Source organism: Pararge aegeria, chromosome 4, assembly GCF_905163445.1.
Source record: "Pararge aegeria chromosome 4, ilParAegt1.1, whole genome shotgun sequence".
NCBI classification, from domain to species: domain Eukaryota; kingdom Metazoa; phylum Arthropoda; class Insecta; order Lepidoptera; family Nymphalidae; genus Pararge; species Pararge aegeria.
The window spans coordinates 4743748-4755897 of NC_053183.1; the positions used below are offsets into that span (position 1 = coordinate 4743748).

Here is a 12150-nt window from a genome sequence, read left to right on the forward strand (position 1 = left end):
CTTTAAAGCAATATTTTTTATGCAGAGTAGTTACAAAGCTAAAGCGGTCAGTTTTTACTGGACTTCTTTTTAAGGTAATAAAGTATATCATTCCCGCTGTAGAACATTATTAAGTTCATGGTTCAGCCGGTTCTGTTTTTTAGTTGACTGAAAACATGGGAGGTTTATAAACTCCAATTTTTGCAATTGGATTTGATGTTATAAATTACGATATATCTGTTTCTTCTTCATTTCGCGTGTTTTTACAAACTATCGGTTTTTTGATTGTCAAAGGTCAAATGCTCATATATGTTCGTTTGGACCTTTTGTTAATTTATATATGTTTGAAATCGTAGAAAACTCATTTGATTACAATATAATTTAAAATTAAAATAAAAAATTGATATTTTCTGAAAAGTGTACATCACTAAATATGTCACGTCACTACGTGCTAGTCGTTACCATGGAAACGTTCAGTGTATCGGTGTGTTTGAGGTTAAAATTGTAAATACTAAATATTGATATTGTCAACTGGAATTTAAAATGACTACTAATTTTAATTGTTGTGATACTTTATGTATTCTCGCTAGAACTGTCCGATTGTAAATTACAAAATTTACATTAAACATTTGTAGTAAGTGTTAAAAATTGCTTTTTACCATAATTTTGTATGTTATTAAAAATTTTATTCACCATAATATTTGCGATATTTGTAGGATTGTGAGGTTGTAGTTGTTCGGTTTCTAACTTGCAGCTATGGCGTAGTTTATCCAATCGATATATTACTGTTAATTTTTGTTGGTTTGAAAGTTAAAACGAAGGGTATTTAAATACCTGGTATAAATCGTTAAGAAACATTTGCAGTTATGTTTACTAGAAATGCCAAGCCGCAGTGGGGCGCAATATCGCTATTTTATAACTACCTTCCTCTACATTTACATTATAGTATATGAGCCAGCACTACTGCAACACTATTAGGCTGAGATGATGAATGCATTTGCCAACAAAAACAGCTTTGATATGGTGAAAATAGCATGATTTTATTTGACTTTACACTCATTGCATAAGTTTCGATAATGTATTAAGAAAAGGGATAAAAGGGATTTTTATTGAATTTATAACACCAAGTAACTTTTATTAATAAAAGAAATACTACATAAAAATTAAAAACAATACAACAAAACAAAACAAAACCAAACTTTTAAACCTAAACAATACTATAGTTGCCCATAGCCAACATGCAGCTCCTCAAGTCTTGCACACAGTCGTAAAATGAGCGATAAGGTGGTGCTAAAGTAGCATCATAAAGTTTCAGCATTTCTATAAACTTCTTCATTGCTTCACCATACTTGCCCTCTTCCATTGCTACCCGACCAAGCTTGTACATCATTTCAGTGTCCTGAAAACAATTGTGTAAACTATGATCTTTCTTTATTTCACCATTATCCTAATCATTCAAGCTTTGTAACCACAGAGCATTGGGGCGAATGAGCTCTAATTCCCTGTCAAATGAGAGAAGCGGAAGCTAATATAAATTGGACTGAGACGAAAACAATCTGACCCACATTGAGGAAGTTTTGAGTCATTTAGGGCTTTACTAATAAATTGACTTTACTAGAAATGTGACTGTTGGCCGTTGCTTTACTTTACTTTCTTTTTTTACAGGTAACAACAAAAAAGGAAAATAGTAAAGGTGTTCCAAGGAAAATGGCAGATGAAGAAGAAGGTACAGTTTTCTTAGTATCTGAAACGAATTTCTTCAAATCACCAAAACTTTAAACTTTAAACACCTATTAAGCAGTTGTTTTATTTTTCAGTGGTGGAGGAAAGCTCCGACGTTGTACGAGTCGCAAGTGCAGGAAGTGAGGCTGGGCTCAGCCCCGTGCAGGAAAAACCACTCGCCCCTCCAAAATATGAAGTCCGACCGGGACTAGGTGACAAGTAAGTTGATCAATATTCTATTTCTATTAAAATCTATCAGAGATTTTTATCACATTTATATTATATATATTTTTTTAATATATAGACTGCCTGACTGCATTCTCCATTCAGAACGGTTTTGTGCTATTATATTAAGCTGAGCTTTCTTGAGGTCTTTTTCGACCGTCGTCAATTAGGTTGCGGGCGGTAGTAGGCGTCGTTCCGTAGGCTTTTTCGGGTTAAGTTCAGTGGCGTGCACTTCATACATGCACAAAAGCACTGCTTACCCTAAAATTCATACATAACTCTTGTAGGAGGAGAACTTTTGCCATTTATGCAAATGTCCTGCTGTATGCATACCCTAATAAGAAACCCAGTACACGCCACAGGTTAAGTTTAACCATATCGTCGTATGGGCAACTTTGGACGTGACTGTACCACCATAAACGTTTCTCTTTGACCTTTAACTTGACTGCAACTCAAGCGGTCCATATAAGACGTTCCGTTAAGAGTAGAAGTTAGGAAGGACTTCAGCAATAACCACCCTTGGATTATTTTTGAAAGGTCTAGAAAGTTCTGTTAAAAAGCCTTGACCCTCCAATTAAGCATTAACATTTTGTTAAGTGCAATAGGAATTCTACCAACGAGCTTTCGTATTACCGCAGTTCTGTCCATAAACTATTCAGAATATTAAATTCAAATTCAAAAAATGTTTTTATCATGTAGACCTTATTACAGGCACTTATTCGTTCGTCAGGCGTTCATATATTTAACATCTTACACTAATGTTAGTGATGGTGACAACTGCATTCGTTAACTTAAAACTAAAGCTAGGTGGGTTCCAAACGCGCCCTGGTCTAAGAACAGCCCGCAACAAACTTCGCCAGGTTTTTTTTATCACCATCTCACAGTCTATCTTAGCCTTTGTTCCATTTTAAAAGAGACTATATACCTAAGTTGTTTTTTTTTTTAAAGATTTCAAGCGGAGAACGTTCGGGAAATAATGCTGTCTTCAATGAAGGAGCAGTTGATGGGGCGACAGTACCGAGCGGACCAGGCTCCTCGCTGGGCCAAGAGCATCTCAAACGCGGTGAGGCAACGAGTGCAGGACCTCGATATGAAGAGGTGAGTTTTAGGATAAGGTAGTTGTCATTTTGATCTATAATTGTACAGATCCAACTGTTTAATACCAGCCAAATATTGGATAGAATTTGACGTTAATTTGCGTGAAGTAAATTCCATGAAGCTTAAAAATTAGATTAGAAAAGCAGGAGAATCTGTACGCTGTAATTTATAATTTCTTAAATTTTTGTACTCCACACCAAACAGATCTCAGGACATGGATATTCTTTACGCACGTTTCGCTCCGGTTCCGGAGAAGTCTAAGGAGATTTTGACTTTATAATGAATGCTATGTTAAGACAACAATTATTCTTTGTCGAAGATCTGTTTGGTGTGGCGTATAAATATTGAAGAAATTATAAATTACTACGTACAGATTCTCCTGCTTTTCGCGGCGTATAGCAAATTAAGCTTAATTCTAAATTTCCATTACTGTCCCAAAAAAGGGTGTAGTCCACCAGGCTGGCCAAGTGCCAACTGATAGACTTCACAAGCCTTTGAGAACAGTATGGTGAACTTTCGGTCATAGTTTTGTTACGACGTTTTCCTTCTATGTTTAAGCAAGTAATATTAAATTGCTTAAAACGCACCTGATAACTCCGAAAGGTAAGAGGAGACAAAATATTTTGATCGAACTCGGTCTCCCCGAAGACCAAAGTCCTGATCACTAGCTACCCTCTTCAATTTTAAATTTGGTTCCAATTGGGAGTTTACATTCGAATTTTGAAATTTGAACTAAATCCACCAATGGCGGGCCAGTAAATATTTCAGTTTAAAATTAATGTTCATGATGTGGGGATTTGGCAAAGTATCCTGGCTTCAACTTATTCAGAGCCAGCCAGAATACTATAAGATTTGAAGTTTAGATAAGATAGCAGTCTTATTTTTAAAATAATTCCTGAATAAATAAACAATAAAAAAAAAGAAACGAATTCTGTTATATCGATCCATTAGCAATTGCATAGGTATTAATCACCCAGCGACCTTACATAATCTATGATTTCGGTTTAACTGTTTGTTCTCAGGTATAAAATTTTAGTCCAAACGATCATAGTGGAGATGAAAGGCGCCGGCATTAAGAGTGGTCAAAGGTGCATTTGGGACCCAGAAACTGATGCGTATGTGGACGATTTGTTCAGGAACGACACTATATTCTGTTACACGATTGTCTATGGTATTTACATGTATTGATAAGTAGGCTTTAGTATTATTTTACATTGAGATGAATTATGTACGAGTATGTTTTAAGAAAGGAGTATTAGGCAAATATTTTGTAGATAAGAATTAATAAAAAAGTTCACCAACTCAACTGGTTTTCTTTTCCTAACTATTGTTATCATCTCTAGTATTATTGCCTAGTCTATGTAGATATAAAGTTTCACGGAAAATCCATTAAAGGTAATAAACAAACATGTGGCTGAAAAATTATAGTAATATTCAAGTGTTCGCTAATGTGTAACTTTATATGGTGATTTTGTCATATTTTGTTTAACGAAAATGTTTAGTGAACAATTTTCGTGTGGATGCTAATTTGATTACACATCCATTGTATGTTTTTTACATTTATATACTGTATTCACGAAATCTAGATTCAAACAGCAATTAGGTAACAAGACGAGTTTTACTTCCTTTTAAATTATTTTGAAGTCTGATATTATTCATATTTATCAACTTTGAGCATAGTTATCAACTGTAAGCATAGGTGTAGCTGTATGGCGACGGCAGATCTGAATACAGTCTTCCACCCCTCCTCTACCCGTGGGTGTCATACGAGGCGACTATGGACTAAGGGAACATAAAGGACAACGGGCAACAGCGTTCTCAGTGCTACTATTACTATTTACTGGGATCACAAACCCATCGTTGTGATTATTCGCAAACTCTCTCGTTGGTTGCGGCTCTTAAGTCCACTTACAGGCTGTTGAAAAAAACATTGGCGGTAACGATGATTTAATTTATTGTCTTAAAAAAATAGACGAAATTTTAGTTTTTTCTTAGTGCCAACAAAGATAGATAAAGAAAAAGTTTTTGCCTTTTGGGCCGCCATTTTGTTTTGCTATCAAAGCTGATCAAAGACAAGTTACAAAAATTAATTTAAAAAACCAATAATTGTGCTTTAAAGTTCTCTTTCTAATCCGCGGTAGTAAGTGATGGCATTACAAATACCTAATATAAATAATAATATTATTAATAATATTACCTATTAGTAGGTAATACTTAATAATATTACCTGCAATAATAATGATAATATTGTGGATCAATGGACGTGGACAGGCTGCTGTCATTTTGTTTTTGTCTGCAACAGATTGACGTCGTTTTGCTATCGACGTCCACGTCGATGTCGACGTCGCTGTAAGTATCGCACTGTAAAATGAGTGTCCAAGGATGTATAATTCCATTAACTTACTTGTAGTGACTTCAGTCCTTTCAAAATATTCGTGTACTGCTGGCATAGACCGCATTGCACCATAAACTCCTTGCAATCGTACGCCACAGGAATAACGTTGGGACAGGGCCGGTCAGAATCACACCTGAAAGCGATATTATTACTGCTAGTTGGTTCAAAGGACCGCGTTTATTTTGGTTTATTACCGCGAATGTACCTACCCTTTATATGCCTGCGACAAAATATACCCTATGGACGACAAGCTATGTAATTGCTGAATAGATTTTTCAGCGGCTCACATTATACCTCACGCGGCTTTTTGCGGTCTTAATTATCCGCTTAGAACCACCATTTTGAGGAAGTTTTCCTACTGTCGAGGTCTTACAATACCGGGCCGCAGTCTTTAGAACCATTCATTCTGGAGTAGTCAATATAAAGCTGTTTTTTTTTTAGAAAACAGTTATCTCAACAATTTTATAAGTGATAAAAGGATGAGTCTTGGCTTTCTGTTCATAAATAATAAAAAAAAGCATGCAGAAACTGATGGCATTGATTTTTCGCAGCTCATTATAATTGCGAATGACGCGCCTAAACTTCGAATGAAAATATTATGTGCAAGGTTTCTTATGACTTACTTGAAACGCATATAATTCTCAGTCATGTCTTCGTATGTTGGCCAATTTTGTTCACAAGGTATACAAGTGCAGTCGAACCAGTATTGGTCCTTTAGCTGCACCTTCCGCTTCTCTTTGGGCACTGTAGTAAATATTGGCCCGTAATTTTCTGATATCTCTTCGCCTTCCTTTATATTTTTTACAGCGCGAACGACAACATGGGGCCCGCAGAAATATCTGTAATCGAGTACAAAACTTATTAGAACATAAACTTATTAGAACACTTATTTAAGCTAAGATTGACAATTAAAACTCAAAATTCCTGGAAAATGTTAAAATAAATACTACCTACCTTACGATATTTGGATCGCAACTGTGATTGAACAAAGCAAGTGTTGGAAAGACGGCACCAGCTAGAAACATCGACTTTCCGTCATGCTTTATTATATTTTGTCCTACTTTTGGTTTGGGACAATGTAATTCGAATACCTCGTGGGCATTAAATTGGAGAACTTGAAGATTTTTTAATATTAATCCACCAAATAAGGCGACGTCTTCTGCATAACATTCAGTAATTGCCATTGATTTTATTTCATCAATTTCCACGGACTTTTGTTTTGGTCTGCCGTCAAAATAACCACTTATTTCTAAAAGCTTCAACAGGAAAAGGGTCATCTGTGCTCTGTGCAAGAAATCTTGTTTAGTTCTTTTATCTTCGTGCGAAACTAAATGGTATATGTTCCTGTAATCATCAGTTTTGTATGTGCCTGTTGGCTTATTATGTAAATCTTTTATCAAGCCTCTGAAGTATTCTTTATTGTTCTGTGTTATCATCCTTAGTGCAATATGACAGGTTATAGAACAGCCTGACTTCCAAATAAGTGGAAGGATATGACATTCATATCCATGATAGGATTTTTGTGCAACATCCAGACATTTATCACTACAAAATATTACGTTTGGACATTTCGGACATGGTAAAGGGATTACGCATCTGTAATAAGAAATAATTGAAATATTAAAATTTTTCCAAGTAGTATTCCAAAATATAGCATAAATATAATCTAAGGTATAGGTAGAGCTTACTTTACAAAACAATTTTGACAGTGAGTCTTCGAATATTCTCCTAATAAAACGCCACTATGGGGTTTCTCCACTAGCAAAACTTCACCGGGTATTATATCTTTGGTCGCCGTTGCGAATCTTCCTTTAGCTTCACAGTACTCAAATTGAACTGCTTCTGATGCAGCAGGATATTGGTGGCTATGTTTCCCTGGTAGTTTTGGTTTGGGTGGAATTTTCTTCAGAGGTTCTGGGTCCTTTGGATTTCCAGCCAGCACCATTCCTTTGTGTAAAATTTCCAACATAAGCTTTGCATCAGTTCTCATTTTCATTCTTTTTTCTTTATCAAGATTATTGGCTTCATCTAAGGCACTTAATGTATCTCTGTAAACAAACAATATATTTTAATGAAACTTAGTTATGAAGCTACATGTCAAAAATAAAATGTTACTTACTGAAAAGCTATAACAGCTTCCTGGTTTCTTTTTAAAACCAGCAAACATCTGGCTTTTCTTTCATAAACTTTGTATCTTAGGTGTCGAGGGTAACTCATGGAGAGGCTCCTTTTGATATCAGTAAGAGCATCTTCATATTGTTGCAAATGATTTAAAGCAGCTGATCGGTTTGCGTAGATAATTGAAAGTTCTTCAGCTGAAATATTTAAATACTTGCGTAAAACAAATTGGTCTCATAATATAAACAAGTTAAGAGAACAAAATACTTAAGCTTAAGCTAACCTATGAAACAAATATTCTTACAGCTACAACTAAAGGTTAGGTAAAGGTGAAAATACTTTAACACAATAGGCATAAGTAGGTACATTAAAATACGTTTGCATGTATTTCATTGTTGTGAGGATGGGTTACCGAGAATTCAATTAGTCAGCGTAGTGTATCTACTCGTACCACGTCTCCAAATATGCACTCGGGTCTAAGAATGATAAAAAATATAAGAATGATAAATAATTTTTCTAATATAATTTTGAGTGTAACTTTAAAATAAAGTTTTAAGAGCAAATAAATTGCAAGGTTTATAATAATATCTGAAGTTACTTAATATTATAAATGCGAAAGTGTTATTATTTGTTTGTTATCTATATTCGGCTCAACCACTGTGCCGATCTCGGTGAATTCGGCATCGAGATAACTTGCATCCTGGATACTTTGTATCAAGGAAAAATAAACGAGTCCCGCGTTAAATCTCAGCCAATAGCTAGTTCTTATAGAGAAAATCTACAACTTATGTTTAACCTAACGAAAAGGAATAACTAAGCGGTACTTTTAGAGTTGGTAGATTATAAATTGTCCCTTGTAGATGCCCTAAGTACTTGTTACTCAGTCATCGTGTTACTCACTTTGCTACGTACTAGGTACTTACTTTCTTTCTGTGGCATGTAAACCATACTTTGATTGTACATTTGTAACGCTTTAGCCCAGTCGCCTTTCTGCACGGCTTTATTGCCTTCATCTTTTAGCTGTAGCGCTTTCTCGAAATCCTTTTTAACAGGAAAACTACCACCGGTTTCATTTTTAACAACGTCATTTGAAAGATCATAATCCTTTACGCAGGGAAGACTGCTAAAATACGATACACGCTTTGAATTGGATTCCAAATTAGCGAAATTGTTGCTCGTCACATCATCTATTCTGCTGTTTATATTATCATGAAAATTCTTGAAGAATCCCTCTATTCCTTGCGACATTCTTACGTTGTTTTCAGGTTTCTCGTCGTCTCAATTTTTGTTATTATTATAGTAAATTTTAAGCAATTTTGGGTACAATTTTACGATTGTGTCGTGGTCTGAGTGACTTTTAGGTTAAAAAACGTACGAAAGATGCCGGTTCAATGTGTGGACTATTCTATTTTTATATTTGGAGCACTCGTTTGCCGATCGCTACAGAGTGAAGTTCGGAGCATTTCTCTATATTGACGTCTATTATTAAAGTTACGCAATTTGATTAAGATTCTAGAAGAATTGTTTCTTATACTTGTTATTTAAATTACCTACATAATTAATTTCTTGGTACTCATGTATGATCATTATTACCTACGAGTATGTATCAATTTATGGAAAATTTTAATACCCTTTGATCGACATCGTTCTTGGAAAAGGTCTTGCTCGGAGCATGTACCCACTGTATAGTATATTTAAGTCCACTTATGTAGGGTCATTTAAGTGGTTAGGGTCGACCTTCAATTTTATTCTGTTTATTTGGTTATCATAGTAAATCAAAGTTCATGGATGAAAAAGATATAAAACTTTTTTATAATTGGTTCCGGTATTAGGTACCTACTTCTTATGGTAAAAGATACTTACTGCATCATGTTCCTTCCGATCTCTTTAAAAACGTAAGACGTTGGGATGTCATCTTAAAAATTTGAAGTCCATTTTTTCTTACTTTTTAGTGTAAAGTATGTTTTAAAAATTAAAAATTATCAAATGTGTTGAAATAAATAAAAACAAATAAAATAAATAAAATAGATATTCTTTATGAGTGTATGCTTTTTTTATTTTTTAATATTTTCAAAAACAATCTTTACACTAAAAAGTAATTGAAAAATTGTTTACATAATAAGACATTTGAGAAAAAAGTAAGTGTATTTTTAAGATAGAGTTATCTAAAATAGTGTCATAAACTTAAATTTCTAATATTTAAACCCCAACTGATATATTTTATTAGTGTGTACAAGCTCGGCACCGACTGAGAATTCCCTGACAGAAAAACCCAATACCTAACAGTTTTTGGCCCGACCTGGGAATCGCACTCCAATTGTGACCCTTAATGCACATGTTAACCACTGTACTAACAAGGCAAGGCAATCAACTTATTATAGCGTTAATTGTCTTAGCGGGGCGAATACTTAGAATTTGGTGAAGGTCACGTCAATCCATCCATGAATCCGGCGCATCACAGAATCAAGAACTAGGGACACCAATAATTCTGTTTTTACAACTTTTAGTCCTGTTTCTTCGTTTGTACATCTTTCAGCTCAAACGTCATCGTCACCATCATCAGCTTCCAGTCGGACATCAGTCTAACTAATGGGCACAGCCCACAGGCAGCCTCCCTCGTAAGGTAAAACTTATAGCTTATAATATACCTACTCAGTTAACTTTTGTAACTGTATAACAACATTTGTGATTGTATTATTCGCGTTATTAATTTAAAACGACATTATTACTTATTTCTGATTATTGTATTTTTATTCTGTAAATTGTGATGTAATTTTTATTTTTTAAAACATTTGCACACTATCTGTGACTGTCTGGGGCCGTTTAATTAAATGTTTGTTTACATAAATAAATACGCCCTTTGACATTTTGTCCCTCACAATTCTGTCTTGCATTGATTCCAGCTATTGATTAATACTTATCGTGTTGATGAAAGACCTATATTTTGAAAGAAAAAATGTCAGGTTCATATTAAACACCCCTTTGCTATGCATTTCACAGCACATAAAATTCACAAAATATATAAATTATAATAAAATAAGATTAAATTTATACTAATGAAACTTAAGTACTAACTCTTGCCAGGCTAGCTTAAACCAGTGGACCTAGATGCCTTTGACTTGACTTTATCATGCTCAGATATTTGCTAACTTACTGAAGTTAAAGTTCAATGATTAAAGAAATTTCAGTGGTAAATTATTGCACCTTGCAGATTTGCCTGGTTTACTCGAAATGTCGAATTAATATAAAACATATCAAGCTCAATGATTTTTGGCGACCTCTCTGGCGCAGTGTTGTGCACTGTGGTTTTAGGTTGGAAGTTCTGGGTTCGATTCCCGGCAGGGGCAATGTGGGAATTTATTACTTCCGAATTTTCTCTAGTCTGGTCTGGTGGTAGGCTTCGGCTGTGGCTGGTTACTATCTTGACGATAAAGACGTGCCGCTAAGTGATTAAGCATTACGGTACGATCTGAGTGATCTGGGTATGGGTTAAATATTCAAACTCAAAATTCAAAATTCATTTTTTTCAAGTAGGCATAATAAAACCACTCTTGAAACGTCAAGTCTGTCTGTGTGTAGCGACTCTACCACCGGTTCGGAAGGCAGATTCTACCGAGAAGAAGCCGGCAAGAAACTCAGCAGTTGCTCTTTTCCAATATCAACAATTTACATTTCACATTTAAAATTCATTTTTCTATCTTGTGAGAATATAACTGCCATACTTCTTAAAATATATCATCATTCCATCCAGTATTCCACAATTTGCTTACTGCGTTTCGAGGCAGAATAGTTTGCCAACTAATGACAAAAAAAAGCGCTACCATTTAAGTTATGGACACCCTAAGGAATTCTAAGTAGCCATAATAACAAAAACTGTGGCACACGCAACTTTTTGTCCGGGTAACTGACCGCCCCTGGACAAAAACTGGCAGTGCAGTTTTAAACGACCGATCTTTCCAGAATTTCCAAAGCTCTGACTCAACTGGTTGACCCTTTTTGGCAGTTTCATTAGAAAAAACCGCTGACGTAAATGGAATTGAAATTAAAATTGCAGCACTCAGTTGTGCGGCTTCCAAACACGAAAATAGTTTTAATATGATTTTTGTTTTCTGACGTGTTTGTTTATTATAGCCTGCAATTGTGGCTTTATAATAAAACATTGCAAGAGTATATTTATTTTCTTCTAATAATTATTTTTAAGGTTACAGTAAAAAAAAAAAAAAACTTAAAGTCAAAGTCAAAGTTAAATATTTCTTTATTCAAATAGGCACATAGATGGCACTTTTGATGCGTACATTAAGTACATGTAAAATATGACATAGGAGTGAGTTGATGGCGATAAATAAATTCGTCAACTCAAAACTAAAGCTACGAGGGTTCCAAACGCGCCCTGGTCTAAGAAGAAACCTACAACACACTTAGCCTGTTGTTATTTTTTTTTGTTATCACCATCTCACATTGTCCTTTAAAAACTAATTAATAATTTATTTAGAGACCGACAACGGAGTATTTTTATATATAAACGGAGTGTCCTACTGTCCGTCTGTATTTCCTCCTTCCTTCACCATCCAGATCGATTTTCACAGAAGCGGCTTGACCTACTACTAGTTTAA

General features: G+C 34.8%; 2 protein-coding genes across 4 annotated transcripts; one reads left to right on the forward strand and one right to left on the reverse strand.

Moving 5' to 3' along the window:
- Positions 1-439: 439 nt before the first annotated feature.
- On the forward strand, positions 440-4325 carry LOC120623398 (dynein light chain Tctex-type protein 2B). 3 transcript variants are annotated; one of them, XM_039889410.1, is made up of 5 exons: positions 440-613; positions 1645-1705; positions 1797-1920; positions 2875-3024; positions 4047-4325. In XM_039889410.1, the coding sequence occupies exons 2-5, from the start codon at positions 1687-1689 to the stop codon at positions 4210-4212; spliced, it is 459 nt and encodes a 152-aa protein (XP_039745344.1). In that variant the 5' UTR covers positions 440-613; positions 1645-1686; the 3' UTR covers positions 4213-4325. The 3 variants fall into 3 exon arrangements, with proteins under 3 accessions (XP_039745344.1, XP_039745345.1, XP_039745343.1); XM_039889411.1 differs by having other exon boundaries at positions 449-474; XM_039889409.1 differs by lacking the exon at positions 440-613 and adding an exon at positions 940-1002.
- LOC120623397 (SET and MYND domain-containing protein 4) lies at positions 1144-8921 on the reverse strand. Its single transcript, XM_039889408.1, has 7 exons — positions 8461-8921; positions 7539-7734; positions 7108-7467; positions 6374-7015; positions 6043-6258; positions 5429-5552; positions 1144-1378 (listed from the first exon to the last, which is right to left on the reverse strand). Exons 1-7 carry the CDS (start codon positions 8783-8785, stop codon positions 1187-1189), a joined length of 2055 nt encoding a protein of 684 aa, XP_039745342.1. The 5' UTR covers positions 8786-8921; the 3' UTR covers positions 1144-1186.
- Between the last annotated feature and the right edge of the window lie 3229 nt (positions 8922-12150).

Excerpts from the sequence above, each read along its gene's own strand:
- LOC120623398 (XM_039889409.1), top strand. The coding sequence starts at position 964 with ATGATGAATGCATTTGCCAACAAAAACAGCTTTGATATG. Across the intron at positions 1,003-1,644 it reads ACAAAAACAGCTTTGATATG|GTAACAACAAAAAAGGAAAA; the intron begins GTGAAAATAGCA and ends CTTTTTTTACAG. Across the intron at positions 1,921-2,874 it reads CGACCGGGACTAGGTGACAA|ATTTCAAGCGGAGAACGTTC; the intron begins GTAAGTTGATCA and ends TTTTTTTTAAAG.
- LOC120623397 (XM_039889408.1), bottom strand. The coding sequence starts at position 8,785 with ATGTCGCAAGGAATAGAGGGATTCTTCAAGAATTTTCATGATAATATA. Across the intron at positions 7,735-8,460 it reads TTACATGCCACAGAAAGAAA|CTGAAGAACTTTCAATTATC; the intron begins GTAAGTACCTAG and ends TAAATATTTCAG. Across the intron at positions 6,259-6,373 it reads TGCGATCCAAATATCGTAAG|ATATTTCTGCGGGCCCCATG; the intron begins GTAGGTAGTATT and ends ACTCGATTACAG.